This window comes from Cydia splendana, chromosome Z (assembly GCF_910591565.1).
Source record: "Cydia splendana chromosome Z, ilCydSple1.2, whole genome shotgun sequence".
Classification (NCBI taxonomy): Eukaryota; Metazoa; Arthropoda; class Insecta; order Lepidoptera; family Tortricidae; genus Cydia; species Cydia splendana.
The window spans coordinates 21745561-21764132 of NC_085987.1; the positions used below are offsets into that span (position 1 = coordinate 21745561).

The 18572-nt window shown below is 37.7% G+C and overlaps 1 protein-coding gene across 1 annotated transcript in view; it reads right to left on the reverse strand.

Annotated features, from left to right (window-relative positions):
* Positions 1-2417: 2417 nt before the first annotated feature.
* The window catches only part of LOC134804785 (exonuclease 3'-5' domain-containing protein 2), a 28130-nt gene continuing 11975 nt past the window's right edge, over positions 2418-18572 (reverse strand). The window contains exons 8-10 of the mRNA XM_063778025.1: positions 10627-10785; positions 7730-7894; positions 2418-3085 (exon numbers count right to left, since the gene is read on the reverse strand). Coding sequence (XP_063634095.1) covers positions 3010-3085; positions 7730-7894; positions 10627-10785 — 400 coding nt within the window. The 3' untranslated portion in view covers positions 2418-3009. The remainder of the gene's footprint in view (positions 3086-7729; positions 7895-10626; positions 10786-18572) is intronic.

An 18572-nucleotide genomic window follows, 5' to 3' on the forward strand; every position in this document is an offset into this window, starting at 1 on the left:
GTCTTCGTCTGTTCCAGTAGCCACTCTTTGTAGGTATTGCCACTCACATTGTAGTGATTTAGTAAATGCGGTATGTACAGCTTGAGGATATTTTTCACAAGCTTTTGTTATTCTAAGGATGCAATCAATCCAATTTTTTGTTTTTTGTCGTATATAGTCGGTTTTATCGCTTATGTCTCCAATAAAACTTCCTAAAAATCGTTGTTTTTTTATTCCTAATTTATCGAATTTTTGTTTGGCAATATCTGTAAGTATGTAATATGTATCTTCTCTGACTATTAGATAGCTCTTTGTTGGCTCAGGGTAGTAGCCATATCTGGGTCCTTCTTTCATTAGCAGGTTAAACCATTTTAGTATTTCATCAAATTTGCATTTGCATGCAGAGTCATCCGCATACCAGTTCTGAATGTATTTATTCTTGTTTTTGCATGTTTTTATTAGTGGTAATATTCCAATCGCGTACATTTGCATTGCCAGTGGATCTCCTTGGGTCGTTCCTTCTTTACTTAATATGTATTTATTGGTATTTCTAAATGATATGACTGCGTGTCCTCTATAGGTATTAAAGAGGAATCTCGAGCATCTGGGCCATAGAAGTCTGGCATTCCATAGTGCTAATGGACGATTGAGGGCATTAAATGCATTGGTAGCGTTGGCGTTCTAAAATTGTTAATTATTTGTGTCGAAAGATGGCAGTAAATGTACTGACTACATTATTTACTTTGACAATATTCCTCTAGTCTTAATTCTCTTTGTAAGTAGTAACATAATCGTACTTTCTAGTGCTTTTAAAATAAATACATAGTTCATGTAATTGTTGTAGTAAATAATAATTTACTAGTTAAGTTTATTTCTCAATTTTAGTATATTATTTAACCATATCGAAGACAGCACAAAATACTATGTGATTAAGTAATATCATTGAGATAAGTATTATCGTTGTAAGTGTATTACTTTTTGATTTCAAAACCAGCTTGAACATTAATTTTACGTTAGCATTTAGCAGCAAACACAATTGAATAGTCTAGGGGCAAAACGATAAGAATCTATTTTATAAAAGAGGCTTTGAACATGGTACGTAAGTACATATAGTTGAAATTTTCAGAAATGATTTTTTCGCCTCAAACCCTAATCTGTTAAACAAAAGGCATTGTTTCTTTTATGCACCGTGGGAGCTACCAAAGAGAGAAAGAACAAGCCCAAAATTAAAAGGCTATATTAGCTTTCTACTTATATGGTTCAAATTCATGTAACAGGATTCGGAGATAACACGTTTGGGTAATGTAAGACGACAGGTGAAAATATAAAAAGCTTATTTAAAATAATGTATGTAACAAATTTGAACCATATAAGTAGATAGCTAAAATTGCTTTTTAAACGGGCTTGATCCTTCTCACTAATGAGAAATACGGTATCCACCGCGGTGCACAAAATAAACAATGCCTTTTGTTTAACAGTTTAAGATTTGAGCCCAAAAATCACACCAGAAAAATTCAACTATACACTATACCCATCAATCCCATCATCATCATCACCTACAATACTTTTTAAATTTAAAATATTTGTAAAGTTGGAACTCATTATTTTACTTAACTATGCCTTAAATTGACTATACTAGACCAAACAATATTAGAAAAGAAATTATATTATTTTTGAAACTCGATGGGTACGCTGACAGATGTCATTTCAATATAATATTGCGAGATTTGACGTTTATAGATTATAAATAATATGGAGGTGATACGTGACAGGTGTCACCTCCATATTATGAGTTTATATTGTTAGTTTGAAAAATATAGTTTCAATTACTGATTCAAATGTCAAAAACTGTTACAAATGAAAGTCCTGCTCTAGAGCTAGACTAGCTTTCGCTCACTACAGTCATTGAGCGAAGCAGCTTCCGACGCCCGCCCCGCCCTTAGCATTGTGTTTGCTATAATTTATCCAATTTATTGTGCTTTGAAATACTGTGCCGCTATTCGTGCAATATGTTTATTACTTGCAGTGAACATGACTTCTTAAAGCTAGGGACACACTTATCCCACGTACGCAACGTATGCAATGCATTATGACATCTGAACCCTGAAATTTGTATGCTTAGAAACATACTTGTCATGCGTTGCGTATGACAAGTATGTTTCTAAGCGTACAAATTTCAGGGTTCAGATGTCATAATGCATTGCATAACGTTGCGTACGTGGGATAAGTGTGCCCCTGCCTATATTATTTAAATTATATTATATGTATTTATTCGGTATTTTATATTTATGTAGAATCGTCAGTTTATATTATGTTAGTCAGGTATATTTTAGGACCATGTATGTCCCACAATGTCAAACCGACGTTACGGATTACCATATGATTTATGGAAGTTGTAAAATTTTATTTTTTATTTTTATGTAAAATAAAACATTAAAAAGAATTGACGAAATTTTATTCCCATTTTTTAATTACTTACCGGCTTACCGGCCGTTCAGTAAGTAAGTTTTTAACAGAACTAGGAATAGGTTTTGTCCGACTGCGGAGAAATCATAAGAAAAGGTTATAATATTCTAGAATTACATTTATAACCTTTTCATTATTTATAACTCACACAATAACACATCTCATCGTCAATACGATGAGCCGCTTCTGAAGGATGAGTTGTCAATGACATATAGTTCGTTTTTTTGAGCATTAGAAAGAACATGTAAGAAGGTAAGCGATCTTGACGTGTCTTTTAATTGAAAAACGCTTTTTAAAAATCAATAACTATTACTTATGAAAGCAAAATAATATAAAATATCGTATTGGATTCATAGTTGTTACATATTTGCCGTAACTTATTTTTAAAATGTGTTTTTCAATTAAAAGACTCATCAATATTGTTTACCTTATTTCTAATGCTAAAAAAAAACGAACTATAAGTAAACAACATTTTAATCTATTCCCTAAAAGAAGAGTGTATAGAAAAAATCCGCAATGGGTCCTTTTTACTAAATATGTGTTATTGTGTGAGTTTAACTTGTACTACGTCCAGGGCGTAAGTCCTATTGATTGCAAATCTTTTTGAGATAAACGTCCTTCGTCCAGTTTCACACGGAGCCTGAAAAGGTAATACACAATTTTACCACATTGAGATAGCAAAGACGTAATTGTTTTAGAAAATCTTACACCAAGATCTATTTAAATTTAACCTTTTCGGAGCCGTGTTAAACACAAAAGCTGTCACGCGGACGCCACGTCACCGAAGTGTCAAAACTGAAATTGAACTTTATGCATATGCACGTAAGTCTATGTTGCTCTGTGGTCTGTGACCGATTAATCAGTCTTTGGCGTTAAACCTGCGGTGCGGATATATCGGTCATTGGCGTCCAAAAACTTAATAATTAGGGGTGTGTAATGTTTTTAATAACAACTATTTTCGAATTTTCATTTTGCATAATTCCAATTGCATAATTTTGAAATGCAGATATGATTATTTAGTATAAAAACAAAATGAATAAGAACAAATTGCATAATTTCAGAAATAATAATAATTCAGTTGCATAGTAATGTATTTGCATAACAGGCAATCAGTATAATGATCACTTTGTATACTATTTAATGCTCATAACGTTATTTTTCCATAAAAACCACGCACGCCTTCCAAATGTCCGGGACCCCATGGAAGAGACATTTTGTAACCCCGAGAATTTGTAAGAGACAGACATAATAATAATAATAATTCAGCCTATACACGCCCCACTGCTAGGCACAGGCCTCCTCTCATGATCCGAGAGGGTAATAAAATGTGTACTATTATAAAATAAGTCGGTTCTGGCGCTTCACCGGCCGCTGCCGCGGCACGCTCGCTCGGCTCGCGCGCTGTATAGTCTGTTCGAGATCCTGAAAACGGTGAAAAATAGAGATACTACTCCTAAATACATGTGATACCTCATTAGATTCGTCATGACGTCTAGAAAAATGTATTCGAAGCGTGTATTAGCACAAAAACAATATCAAAAGTTATAAACAAAAAAAGGGGGGAAAAAGTAGTTATTTTATATTTCCCCGATATCTCAAAAAGTATTAATATTTAAGAAACCAAAATTAATATTATATAATTTTGAAGAAAAAAAAACCGACTTCTATGGGGGCCGGTGAAAGATTATTGTAAATTGTGCACTATGTAGCCTAACCTAACTCACTTCTCTGATAGCAGTTCGGTTCTGTGAGGATCGCAGTTCGAACCTAATCAAACCCACTTTTTCAAGTAGCATTTCGTTTCTGTAAGGCTCGCAGTTCTAACCTAACCTAACCCTTGTTCGGTTCTGTGAGGATCGCAGTTCAAACCTAACCTAACCCACTTAACGGCGCATGCGGTGCGGTTTACGTGGATTTGAGCGGGAGGGGCTAGTAAGATTGGCATCATCATACTTTATACCTACATTTTATGGTAGGTAATCATAGTGGTTTATTTAGTTAAGGTATCATAGTGGTTTTCCGGGTCAAGGTCCGGGTCCGAGTGTGGGTCCGAGTCCGGGTCCAGTCCGGGTCCGAGTCCGGGTCCGAGTCCGGGTCCGAGTCTGGGTCCGAGCCTGGGTCCGAGTCAAGGTCCGAGTCCGGGTCCAGTCCGGGTCCGAGTCTGGATCCGAGTCCGGGTCAAGGTCCGGGTCCGAGTCTGGGTCCGAGTCTGGGTCCGAGTCCGGGTCCAGTCCGGGTCCGAGTCTGGGTCCGAGTCCGGGTCAAGGTCCGGGTCCAATCCGGGTCCGATTGCATGTCCGAGTCCGGGTCAAGGACCGGGTCCGAGTCCGGGTCAAGGTCCGGGTCCGAGTCCGGGTCAATGTCCGGGTCCGGGTTCTGTTCTGGTCATCATCAGCAGTTCCACTTCATCAAATGCCACAGTTTTTAATGTAAATGCTTGATTTTATGATGAAAATACAAAAAAAATCTATACGTATGCCTTTAATATTTGAGGAGTTCCCTCGATTCCTTAAATGGATCCCATCATCAGAACTCGAGCTTGACAAAAATGTGGCTTAAAAACTTAATTTGCTTAACAAACATAACGAAATGGAAAAATCGCCAATCGTGAACTATGCGTCGTTGAAGAGTTCTGTTCTGCTCATCATCAGCAGTTCCACTTCATCAAATTCGACAGTTTTTAATGAAAATGCTTGATTTTCTGATGTAAATACAAAAAAAATCTATACGTATGCCTTTAAGATTTGAGGAGTTCCCTCGATTCCTCATGGATCCCTTCATCAGAACTCGAGCTTGACAAAAATGTGGCTTAAAAACTTAACTTGCTTAACAAACATAACTAAGAGGACAAATCGCCAAACGTGAACTATGCGTCGTTGAAGAGTTCCGTTCTGATCATCATCAGCAGTTCCACTTCATCAAATGTCACTTTTCTGGATGTATATGCTTGATTTGTTGATAAAAACCCAAAAATCACTATATGTATGCCTTTAAGATTTGAGGAGTTCCCTCGATTCCTCATGGATCCCATCATCAGAACTGGGTTTTGACAAAAGCGGGACCAAACTGTATGCATATACATACAATCAAAAAAAGAATTTTGAATATCGGTCCAGTAATGACGGAGATATGGAGTAACAAGCATTAAAAAAAAAAAAACAAAAAAAAAACATACAACCGAATTGATAACCTCCTTCTTTGAGATTTGGAAGTCGGTTAAAAAGAGGAGGATATTTCCAATAAAACATTCCATACTTGCAGAACTGTATCTCCATTATTTATACTTTTTATTCAACGCTGAACACAGCCGTCCGCGCCTCATTTTCGGGAAACGCGCGTGGCATGAAAAAGCGATTAAGTAACATTAAATATAATTTTAAAGGTATTAAATATACATTGAAAATTTTTAAAAAATTATGGTGTGTATAAAACATGTCATCAAATGTACTACTTGTAGAAATTTATCTTAAAGTTATTTTTTCAACAAATTAGGCAATTATTAATTAACAAAATTTTCTCGAACTTCCTTCCTTATTGAAAACGAATAAAAATGTATAAATAACTAGAGATGCACCGGATATTCGGTTACTATCCGGTAACCGGCCATGATTTTAATATCCGGCCGAATACCGGATAGTGACCTACTATCCGGCCGGATACCGGATAGAAACATTGCTTCATTTTGGAGTAAACTAATTTGAATTTAAGAAACAGTCATGGTCATAATCATACATAGTTGTTTATTATTTTAAAACAATTTAAACATTCCACTCACTTCGACGCACGCGCACTAATTTCGAACCTAGAAATGTGTCCGCGTGAACATTCACTAGGAAACAGGTCAGACCTGCAGAATGCGCACCTGAAAAACCGAAATGTAGGTATAGTTCTGCTGGCCGGATATTCGGCGGCAGGATACCGGATATTCGGCCGATGGTCAGGCCGTATATCCGGTATCCGGCAAACAACTATCCGTTGCATCTCTATAAATAACTATCGTAAAATTATGTCGCTCTTTAGAGCCCTTCTCATATACATGCTTAATAAGATCACATTTTAATTTAAAAGAAAAGTTTTAATAAAGTTCATACTTTGCTTAAAATAAGTTTTAGAATAACTTAGAAAATTGTCAAAAACCGAAAAATCAAGGTAAAGTTGTAAAATATAAAACACCATTATGACCAAAATATTATTTTTTTCAGAACTTTTATATCGTGATCTTATTAAGCATGTATATGAAAAGGGCTCTAGAAAGTGACAAAATTTTACAATAGTTATTTATACATTTTTTTTCGTTTTCAATAAAGAAGGAAGTTTAAGAAAATTTTGTTAATTAACAATTGCCTAACTTGTTGCAAAATTACTTTAAGTTACATTTCTACAAGTAGTACATACATTTGTTGACATGTCTTAAATACACCGTGGTTTTTTTTTTAATTTTTCAATGAATATTTAATACCTTTAAAATTATATTTAATGTTACGTAACCGCTTTTTCACGCAACGCGTGTTTCCCGAAAATGAGGCGCGGAGGGCTGTGTTCAGCGTTGAACAAAAAGTATAAATAATGGAGATACAGTTCTGCAAGTATGGAATGTTTTATTGGAAATATCCTCCTCTTATATAATATTAATTTTGATTTCTTAAATATTAATACTTTTTGAGATATTGGGGAATTAAAAAATATCTACTTTTTTCCCCCTTTTTTTGTTTATAACTTTTGATATTTTTTGTGTGCTAATACACGCTTCGAATACATTTTTCTAGGCATCATGACGAATCTAATGAGGTATCACACGTATTTTTAGGAGTAGTATCTCTATTTTTCACCGTTTTCAGGATCTCGAACAGACTAGTAGGGTCGCAGTTATACCTAACACTCCTCCTCGCTCCGCTCGTCGTCGTACCTAACGGCGACCTGCCTTAAGGTACAATATGTAAGCTGTTTTATAATTTATGTCATATTATATTATATCACCCGATATATTATATATTCCTCGACCGTTATTCCCATCTACTTACCCGATCATTCGTTAAAATATAGTTATGTTATAACAAGTAAAATTATTCCTAATGATCGTTATATACAACGTTTTTATGATTATAGAACATTCTGTAATTTAATTATTATAACGAATAATATTATGGATTTTGTTTCTATACATTATGTTTATTATGAGTTTTAAAAGTAGTTAAGTAAATGTAATTATGCAAAATGTTTGTCTTAAAATTGAACGGCACCCAATAATTAGCATCCCAAGGTTACAAGAACATGTGATTTTAACCTTTCTTCGTTGTGTTTGATAGACCATAACTCGGGCATGAATTTCGGCTCCATCGAAGTGAGGAAATGTTCCCGCCAGTACTCCTCTAATCGCAGAAGACCCTCGTGTTTCAGGTGATGCTCTACTACTTTCATGCCGTGGCTCTCTTCTTCCGTTTTTATGGCGCTGTGGAATTAAACAAACACATGTTAACCACAAGGGAATTCTTACAGCTTTTAAGAAGTAAGAGTTAATTCATCAAGAAAATTACGCTGTTAAGTAATGTAATGTGTCTATTATTAATAAAAAATACTCATATGCACAACCAGGCGCCAGGTCCGGATCAAATCACAGCGGAAGTGCTTAAATCTCTGGGTGAAAAAGGCGTTGACACAGTGCACAACATCTGCAACCACGTATGGCGGAATGGCGAGTGGCCAAAGGCTTGGACTCAGTCGATTATCCTTCCACTTCACAAAAAGGGCTCGACCAAAAAATGCGATAACTATCGCACACTCGCGCTAATATCCCACGCTAGCAAAGTCCTGTTACACATTATAAACAACCGTATTCGCTATTATCTCGACTGGCAGATCCCACAGGAACAGGCTGGCTTTGTAAAGGGAAAAGGCACCCGTGAACAAATTCTTAACATCAGGCAAATCGTGGAGAAATGCTATGAGTTTGACACGCCGGTCATAATGTGCTTCGTCGACTATAGCAAAGCTTTCGACTGTGTCAATTGGGACTGTCTATGGAGAGTCTTATCAGAACTGGGTGTACCTCATCATTTAACCGCGCTTCTGCAGTCACTATACCACAATAGCCAAGGAATGGTGAGGATCGACGGTACAATATCCAAACCATTCAGTTTTGAAAAAGGAGTTCGTCAAGGCTGTATCCTATCGCCCATCCTATTCAATATATACGGTGAGTACATAGTGAGGCGTACATGCGATGGCTGGGGAGGAGGAATTGCCGTTGGTGGACGCAAAATTCACAATTTGCGTTATGCAGACGACACCACCTTACTAGCGTCAGATGAGATTGAGATGGCCACCTTATTGGATAGGATGGAACGCATAAATAAATCGCACAGGCAAGCTTGAGCTCACCGGAACACTTGACTTGGAGGTAGTTGACAACTTCACATACCTGGGCTCAAGCATTAGTAATAATGGCTCTTGCGAAGCTGAGGTGCGACGTCGAATCGGGATGGCAAAAGGAGCTATGGCGCAGCTACAAAAGATATGGAAGGACAGGAGCATCACCCTGAAAACCAAGACCAACCTTGTGCGCACTTTGGTGTTCTCCATATTCTTATATGGCGCAGAGACGTGGACCTTAAAGAAAGCCGACCGTGACCGCATTGATGCTTTTGAGATGTGGTGCTGGCGCAGGATGCTGGGGATTCCCTGGACAGCACATCGCACCAACGTATCGATTCTTCAGGAGCTCAAGATCCAGACGAGGCTTTCTACCACCTGCCTGCGAAGGATTCTGGAGTACTTCGGACACATAGCCAGGAAAAGCAGCGATAATCTCGAAAAATTTGTGGTCACTGGCAAAGTGGAAGGAAACAGACCTAGGGGCAGAAGCCCGATACGTTGGACTGACCAGGTTCGCACCACCCTCGACACCACCGTACACGACGCTCTCCACGAGGCAGCAGATAGAAGTGTGTGGCGCCGAGTGGTCCACACAAAACTATTTCGACGAGATGGTCACGACCCTCAGCATTGAGGAAACCGACGCGAGGAGGGAGCACAACCAGGGCACCTTTTACATAGAAACTGGCGACGTCGAAATCATTTGAACGCAAAATTTCCAAACCTGATGCTTCCAAATAAAAAGATGGTGTCATCGCAAAATGCATGCATCCCACCGCATGTTTACTCCTTTCTGTGCTGAATTAAAGGACTAGCATCAAGGCCATAATTGTTGTATGTGCTGCTGTGCAAGTGTTATTTAAACGTCATAATTTCATAGAAGTTTGACGTTGGTTTTATGTTATAACTGACTAATTGTATTATATAGATAATATCGGCCTTACAACCAGGGGCATAGCTAGAAGATATGGCGCCCGGGGCAGGCACCTTTGTGCGCCAATTCGCGCGCTTTGTGCGCGTATTCGATAGACAACATGCCATTGATATGCAACAAAAACAACGTTAGGTATAACACAAAACCTTGCGGAACGCCAACGTTAATGTCCATGCTATTGGAGCAGCTTCCTTCAACTACCGCTCATATGCGCTTGCCGGACAAAAAGCTAGCGATCCATTTGCATAGTCTCTTGGGCAGTCCATAAGATGGTAACTTATATGACCCCGGTGCCAGACCCGATCGAATGCCTTCGCTATTTCCAGGCTGACTGCCAATGCCTCACGTTGACTCTCAATGGCCGAAGCCCAGCGATGTGTGAGATACTCTAGATTCTAGTGTATCTCGCAAATCGCGTCGACCTAGTTACCACCAGTTGAACAACCGTGACGAAATTCATACTGGCGATCGCTGATCAGATCATATTCTTCTACATATTTTAGGAGCTTTGTGTTAATTATACGCTCCATGCTTTAGAGAGAAGGGAGGTAATAGGGATAGGCCAGTAATTCGATGGATCTAATCTATCGCCCTTTTAGGCACAGGGTGCACAAGGGTCGTCTTCTGCGAAGATGGAATATGCCATTTGTTGCTAGAGAGCGTGAAAAGACGCGCTAACACAAGACACAACTCAGGAGCACAACTGCCGGTATGTCGTCTGGTCCGCTCGGCTTATGAACGTTAAATCACTCATAAGATTACCTAGACCCCGGAAAACAACATTGTAGCTCTTTGAGATTCCTAAAACTGGTGATTTCTACTGCGGTTGGCACTTGTTGTGAAAACTTTCTTGGTTCGTGGTGGAGGATACATACGCTTCCGGGCCGATGGCAGCAGCCTCCTCCAGCAGTTCCTGCGTGACCTCCTCGCATTGCGGGTAGTGTTGCAACAGCACCTCCTCGAGCGCGCGCCGCCGCACCCCCGGCAGCGACTGTGACTGGTGCAGAAGGGCACGCGCCGCCGAACGTATTTTCCTGAAACAAATAGGTACCAAGCTTAAGGCTTAATCACACGTTGACCACATCACTGTGATAACTGTCTTGCAGGTAAAACGAGAGGGAAGTTTCCAAATAAGTTATATACAATGATTAAACTCCCTAGACCTATTTGAATTGGCGTAATTTAATAGAGCTATCATTACAGACTATATATAGTCCAACGCGTATGCTCACAGGACGTAACACTAAGCAAACACCTACAGAATATGGGTAAAACAGACAGCCCCATGTGCAGAGCGTGCATGGAAGAAGAGGAAACAGCAAAACATATCCTCCTACACTGTAAACAGGTAGAAGTATACAGGAACCAATACCTAGGGACTCCGTGCACACTGAAGGAGGCAGTTAGCAACCTGAAGACACTGCTAGGTTTCATGGAGGAGCTGGGGTGGCTAGAGTAGTGCTGCCTCGTTTTCACGCAAAATAGGCACAATGGTTGTCGACTTGCGGAAAATGCCCAGTATAACTAACTAACTAGTCCAACGCGTGATAAATATTACATTTAAAAAAATCAACATATTATTAACAGATAGAGTCTGTGCGGAAAGAGAAGAGTCGTGGAATGTATTGGGCCCCATACATTCCACGACTCTTCTCTTTCCGAACAAACTCTAACAAAACATAAAATTTTACTATATCACAATGAAACAAAGCTGAACATAAACCCCTTATTCATAAAACTTTACGGGCCTGATTTAGTTAAGGGGCCGGTATATGATAGTAGAAGAGCCGGCCGCAAATTTCTAACCGACTTGATACCACGATGAAATGCACAATGGTTTCCCATAAAAGTGATGCTAAGTCCGAATTCGATAGTCTGCCACGGCGGAACTTGCTGAAAGTACGAAAAAGAAGGCCACTTCCGGTGTGAAAAAGGGGACTGATTTAACCCATCTGATACCGAAATAATAGTTATGGCAGCAGTTAGAAATTTACATGTAGACACAGAAAAGCGAAGTCTGTCAGTATTTTTTTGCCGGAAGTGCTTGGCAGACGCTCTCAAAGGTGGCCACCGGGACCCCTAATTTAACCCATCTGATACCACCATGAAACCAATTCCAGTCGGTAGGTATGAACCCTCATGTCAGGAATATATAAGTCTGCCAAGGCTTTTCCTGCCGAAACACCTTGGCAGACGAGATTATGTGAGCAAGGTAACCATCGGTTACCCTATACTAACCCATCTGATACCACCATGAAACCAATTCCAGTCGGTAGGTATGAACCCCCATTTTAAGAATATATAAGTCTGCCAAGGTTTTTCCTGCCGAAACACCTTGGCAGACGAGATTATAAGCAAGATGACCATCGGTTACCGTACACTAACCCATATCTGAAGTATTTTCGTACTAAACTTGAAACTTTCGTTGAAACTAAATAAAATAATTATTCCAAATGTACAGTCACCTGCAATTTATGTTACACAACGAAGGCCGCAAAAATATCTGACACGATCTTATTTGTAGAACCATAAGAGCATGTCACATATTTTTGCAGCCTTCGAAGAGTAGGTACCGTCATTATCACCAACTTTGCCCGCTTTTTTTGAAAAAACACGAATTTCTCAAAAAAATGATCACATCATATGACTTTTTTTTGCTCTGCACGTCCATTGTGATCAAACGCATCAGTTTATTTGAAGAAAAAAAAATTTATCGTGTTTTTACCCATTTTTTTGCGTTTTAGAGGGCGGGCAAAGATATCCGGGGTTTTCGCCAACATTGCCCACGTCAATTTGGTATTCAAATACAGCTCGTATGATGATGATGTCTAAGGATCACTTAAAGGTTTCGGGCAATCCTACCATTCCCTGTTAATAACTTAGCGATATAGTTCGTTTTTTTAGCATTAGAAATAAGGTAAACAATCTTGATGTGTCTTTTAATTGAAAAACACATTTTAAAAATAAGTTACGGCAAATATGTAACAATTATAAATCTAATACGATCATTTATATTCTTCTGCTTTCATAAGTAATAGTTACTGATTTTTAAAAAGCGTTTTTACAATTAAAAGACATGTCAAGATCGCTTACCTTCTTTCAAGTTCTTTCTAATGCTAAAAAAAACGAACTATAAGTGTAAAAACTTTTAAATAAATTTGCTGAGCAATGTTGCCTACCCGTTTTTGCCCATTTCCATATAAGGCTCGCCTAAGCATTTTACAAAGGCTAGGGTTGTCACTTTTGAGAAAATCTGTTACAATAGTTTAATGGCCAAAATATGATTTTTTCTGTGTTTTTCATTCGTTAACGGGATAAAACATCTAAATAAAGGATAATAAGACAAATTAAATACAGTATATCGTCGGGTGACAAGCAAAAGTCACTAACTAACATCAGTGAAATTATTGGACAATAAACCGTGTTAGTGTAACGACGATATATTCATAAACTTACTTTAGTGTACGAACATAACCTTCTTTTACTTGCGAAGTTGGGTAAATTTGTTGGAAGTGACAACCCTAATCCATTTTTGGTGGCGGGCAATGTTGGTATGGATGCCAAATTACCGGATTACTTTGCCCACCGCAAAATTTTTTGTGTATTTAGGCCTTTTTAGTTTAAATCTCAATAGACATAATCTATGCTTCATGTGTTATAACCTCGGAGTAATTAAGAATGGAGCCGCCATTAACAGGCGTTCCCCTCTGTCGAAAATAGGCGGCCAATGGTCAACCACATGTCAACCATATGTATGGACTGACGTTTATCTGACATGACGTACCTATACATTTGATGTGCCCCTCCCCCGCAAAAAACGGCAGACTATTTTGTACCGAAAATTTTAGACATGGCGTCTCCGTTGGTTATATCCTCTAAGGTTATAACTCAAACCCGGAAATATTTGTCAAAGGGTTCTCAATTTTTTCTACTTGCATTTATTATTTATCAATTTTTTGGTCGCCGAAAAATACCTTATATTAGACAACTCGCTGAAAATTCCCAAGTCAAGTTATGCACAAGTTTGGTATATAGTTTTGTCAGAAATATAACCTATTTTCTACTAAAAATAGCAGGGTGGCCAATGTGGCCATAACTATTGTAAATTTTTCTACATTAACGAATTTGTTTAAAATTGTCGTTTTGGACAAAGATTCCCTGGAGGCAAAGTTGGCGCTAATGACGTAACATATTATTGCAGGTGACTGTACATAAATGTTTCGGTGATTTTGAGATTATTTTCCAGGTTAGTTTACTAACAATCAAGTTATGCAGATACCGATTTCGTGAACGTATAAGATAAGTAGTAAGGTACCGCTATTGTTTAGCAATACCGATTATTTTTAAAGGAAAAACTATACTGGTTGAAATATAAAGATATTAAAATTACAGCAGGGACAACCATTTTTTATAGGTGTACCTAAACCATCATTGACCGAGCGTTAGCAAAGGTCTCCGTTTCAGCTTGGGCAAAAATGCTTTTGTATGTTCTAGTGCGCTTGTGTGTGAAATGGGGTAAATTGACAGAATCTGAAATTTTACCCACCGCTACCGTCGCCTTAAATTACGTTTTATTCCTTTCTTACAGATACATACGTCAAAATGACAGATAAAGACAAACGATTCATAGCTAATTCAGGCCTGTAATGCGTTTATGAATAACGCTATAAGACTGTAATTAAAATAAATTAATTTACACTGCACGAAATTAAGCACCATTACATTATTAGAAAACCCTAGACAGCAACCGCTGTCTATTATCCGATTTATTAAATAGAAATTGTGTTAAAAAAAAAATTACACAATTTCTATTTAATAAATCCGATAGAATAAAAAGTAGGTAACTTGACCGTCACCCCCTTTTTTCCGTATTTCATAGAGTTAGACCAAGATAAGTTTGCAACGATTTTGATAGCACACGCAGTGCAAGTGTTACTTTAAACGTTAAACTTCTATGAAATTATTTTGAATTTTATCAGAAAGTGACGTTTTGGAAAAAAAAGTTTTGGATAGACAAGTTCCAAAATTGTCTTCTAAAAGGCGAGCCACAATTGGCCTGATGACAAATTTTGAAATCCCTTTTAATATTATCAGTACACTTGTATTGGTTCCGAAAAACACAATATTTCAGCTATGCTCATAAGATTTAACATAAATAATTGCATTTTATTATAGCTAGTTTAAACCTCGCGCGAAAACGCCTCACACTCCATTTGTGACGTCATAAATTATGGTGGTAGACATTGTTTACATACTTACAGTTACGAATTTCCCTTGAATCCGAATGATATTGTTAATTCAGCACCATATATTACGATTAGGGGTGATAAATACATTACAAAAATTGTTCACAATAAGTCATTTTATAGACTCTCACACGGTTGCAATTTAAGATGAATTATTTAGATACATGTAAATTTTGAGTGAAAATCACCGAGCGCCGGGTTTACTTTTTAATTTTTAATTTTTTCTAGTTACGACAGCCAACATGGCAATGATAGTTCCATTCAGCCAAAAAATTAAAAAAGTTTTTTTGTGAAATATCGTATTATTTAGCGTTTTATTTATATAATAACAAATAAATATTTACTTTATATCGTGTAATAAGAAGAGGAAACAGCAAAACATATCCTCCTACACTGTAAACAGGTAGAAGTATACAGGAACCAATACCTAGGGACTCCGTGCACACTGAAGGAGGCAGTTAGCAACCTGAAGACACTGCTAGGTTTCATGGAGGAGCTGGGGTGGCTAGAGTAGTGCTGCCTCGTTTTCACGCAAAATAGGCACAATGGTTGTCGACTTGCGGAAAATGCCCAGTATAACTAACTAACTAGTCCAACGCGTGATAAATATTACATTTAAAAAAATCAACATATTATTAACAGATAGAGTCTGTGCGGAAAGAGAAGAGTCGTGGAATGTATGGGGCCCAATACATTCCACGACTCTTCTCTTTCCGAACAAACTCTAACAAAACATAAAATTTTACTATATCACAATGAAACAAAGCTGAACATAAACCCCTTATTCATAAAACTTTACGGGCCTGATTTAGTTAAGGGGCCGGTATATGATAGTAGAAGAGCCGGCCGCAAATTTCTAACCGACTTGATACCACGATGAAATGCACAATGGTTTCCCATAAAAGTGATGCTAAGTCCGAATTCGATAGTCTGCCACGGCGGAACTTGCTGAAAGTACGAAAAAGAAGGCCACTTCCGGTGTGAAAAAGGGGACTGATTTAACCCATCTGATACCGAAATAATAGTTATGGCAGCAGTTAGAAATTTACATGTAGACACAGAAAAGCGAAGTCTGTCAGTATTTTTTTGCCGGAAGTGCTTGGCAGACGCTCTCAAAGGTGGCCACCGGGACCCCTAATTTAACCCATCTGATACCACCATGAAACCAATTCCAGTCGGTAGGTATGAACCCTCATGTCAGGAATATATAAGTCTGCCAAGGCTTTTCCTGCCGAAACACCTTGGCAGACGAGATTATGTGAGCAAGGTAACCATCGGTTACCCTATACTAACCCATCTGATACCACCATGAAACCAATTCCAGTCGGTAGGTATGAACCCCCATTTTAAGAATATATAAGTCTGCCAAGGTTTTTCCTGCCGAAACACCTTGGCAGACGAGATTATAAGCAAGATGACCATCGGTTACCGTACACTAACCCATATCTGAAGTATTTTCGTACTAAACTTGAAACTTTCGTTGAAACTAAATAAAATAATTATTCCAAATGTACAGTCACCTGCAATTTATGTTACACAACGAAGGCCGCAAAAATATCTGACACGATCTTATTTGTAGAACCATAAGAGCATGTCACATATTTTTGCAGCCTTCGAAGAGTAGGTACCGTCATTATCACCAACTTTGCCCGCTTTTTTTGAAAAAACACGAATTTCTCAAAAAAATGATCACATCATATGACTTTTTTTTGCTCTGCACGTCCATTGTGATCAAACGCATCAGTTTATTTGAAGAAAAAAAAATTTATCGTGTTTTTACCCATTTTTTTGCGTTTTAGAGGGCGGGCAAAGATATCCGGGGTTTTCGCCAACATTGCCCACGTCAATTTGGTATTCAAATACAGCTCGTATGATGATGATGTCTAAGGATCACTTAAAGGTTTCGGGCAATCCTACCATTCCCTGTTAATAACTTAGCGATATAGTTCGTTTTTTTAGCATTAGAAATAAGGTAAACAATCTTGATGTGTCTTTTAATTGAAAAACACATTTTAAAAATAAGTTACGGCAAATATGTAACAATTATAAATCTAATACGATCATTTATATTCTTCTGCTTTCATAAGTAATAGTTACTGATTTTTAAAAAGCGTTTTTACAATTAAAAGACATGTCAAGATCGCTTACCTTCTTTCAAGTTCTTTCTAATGCTAAAAAAAACGAACTATAAGTGTAAAAACTTTTAAATAAATTTGCTGAGCAATGTTGCCTACCCGTTTTTGCCCATTTCCATATAAGGCTCGCCTAAGCATTTTACAAAGGCTAGGGTTGTCACTTTTGAGAAAATCTGTTACAATAGTTTAATGGCCAAAATATGATTTTTTCTGTGTTTTTCATTCGTTAACGGGATAAAACATCTAAATAAAGGATAATAAGACAAATTAAATACAGTATATCGTCGGGTGACAAGCAAAAGTCACTAACTAACATCAGTGAAATTATTGGACAATAAACCGTGTTAGTGTAACGACGATATATTCATAAACTTACTTTAGTGTACGAACATAACCTTCTTTTACTTGCGAAGTTGGGTAAATTTGTTGGAAGTGACAACCCTAATCCATTTTTGGTGGCGGGCAATGTTGGTATGGATGCCAAATTACCGGATTACTTTGCCCACCGCTAAATTTTTTGTGTATTTAGGCCTTTTTAGTTTAAATCTCAATAGACATAATCTATGCTTCATGTGTTATAACCTCGGAGTAATTAAGAATGGAGCCGCCATTAACAGGCGTTCCCCTCTGTCGAAAATAGGCGGCCAATGGTCAACCACATGTCAACCATATGTATGGACTGACGTTTATCTGACATGACGTACCTATACATTTGATGTGCCCCTCCCCCGCAAAAAACGGCAGACTATTTTGTACCGAAAATTTTAGACATGGCGTCTCCGTTGGTTATATCCTCTAAGGTTATAACTCAAACCCGGAAATATTTGTCAAAGGGTTCTCAATTTTTTCTACTTGCATTTATTATTTATCAATTTTTTGGTCGCCGAAAAATACCTTATATTAGACAACTCGCTGAAAATTCCCAAGTCAAGTTATGCACAAGTTTGGTATATAGTTTTGTCAGAAATATAACCTATTTTCTACTAAAAATAGCAGGGTGGCCAATGTGGCCATAACTATTGTAAATTTTTCTACATTAACGAATTTGTTTAAAATTGTCGTTTTGGACAAAGATTCCCTGGAGGCAAAGTTGGCGCTAATGACGTAACATATTATTGCAGGTGACTGTACATAAATGTTTCGGTGATTTTGAGATTATTTTCCAGGTTAGTTTACTAACAATCAAGTTATGCAGATACCGATTTCGTGAACGTATAAGATAAGTAGTAAGGTACCGCTATTGTTTAGCAATACCGATTATTTTTAAAGGAAAAACTATACTGGTTGAAATATAAAGATATTAAAATTACAGCAGGGACAACCATTTTTTATAGGTGTACCTAAACCATCATTGACCGAGCGTTAGCAAAGGTCTCCGTTTCAGCTTGGGCAAAAATGCTTTTGTATGTTCTAGTGCGCTTGTGTGTGAAATGGGGTAAA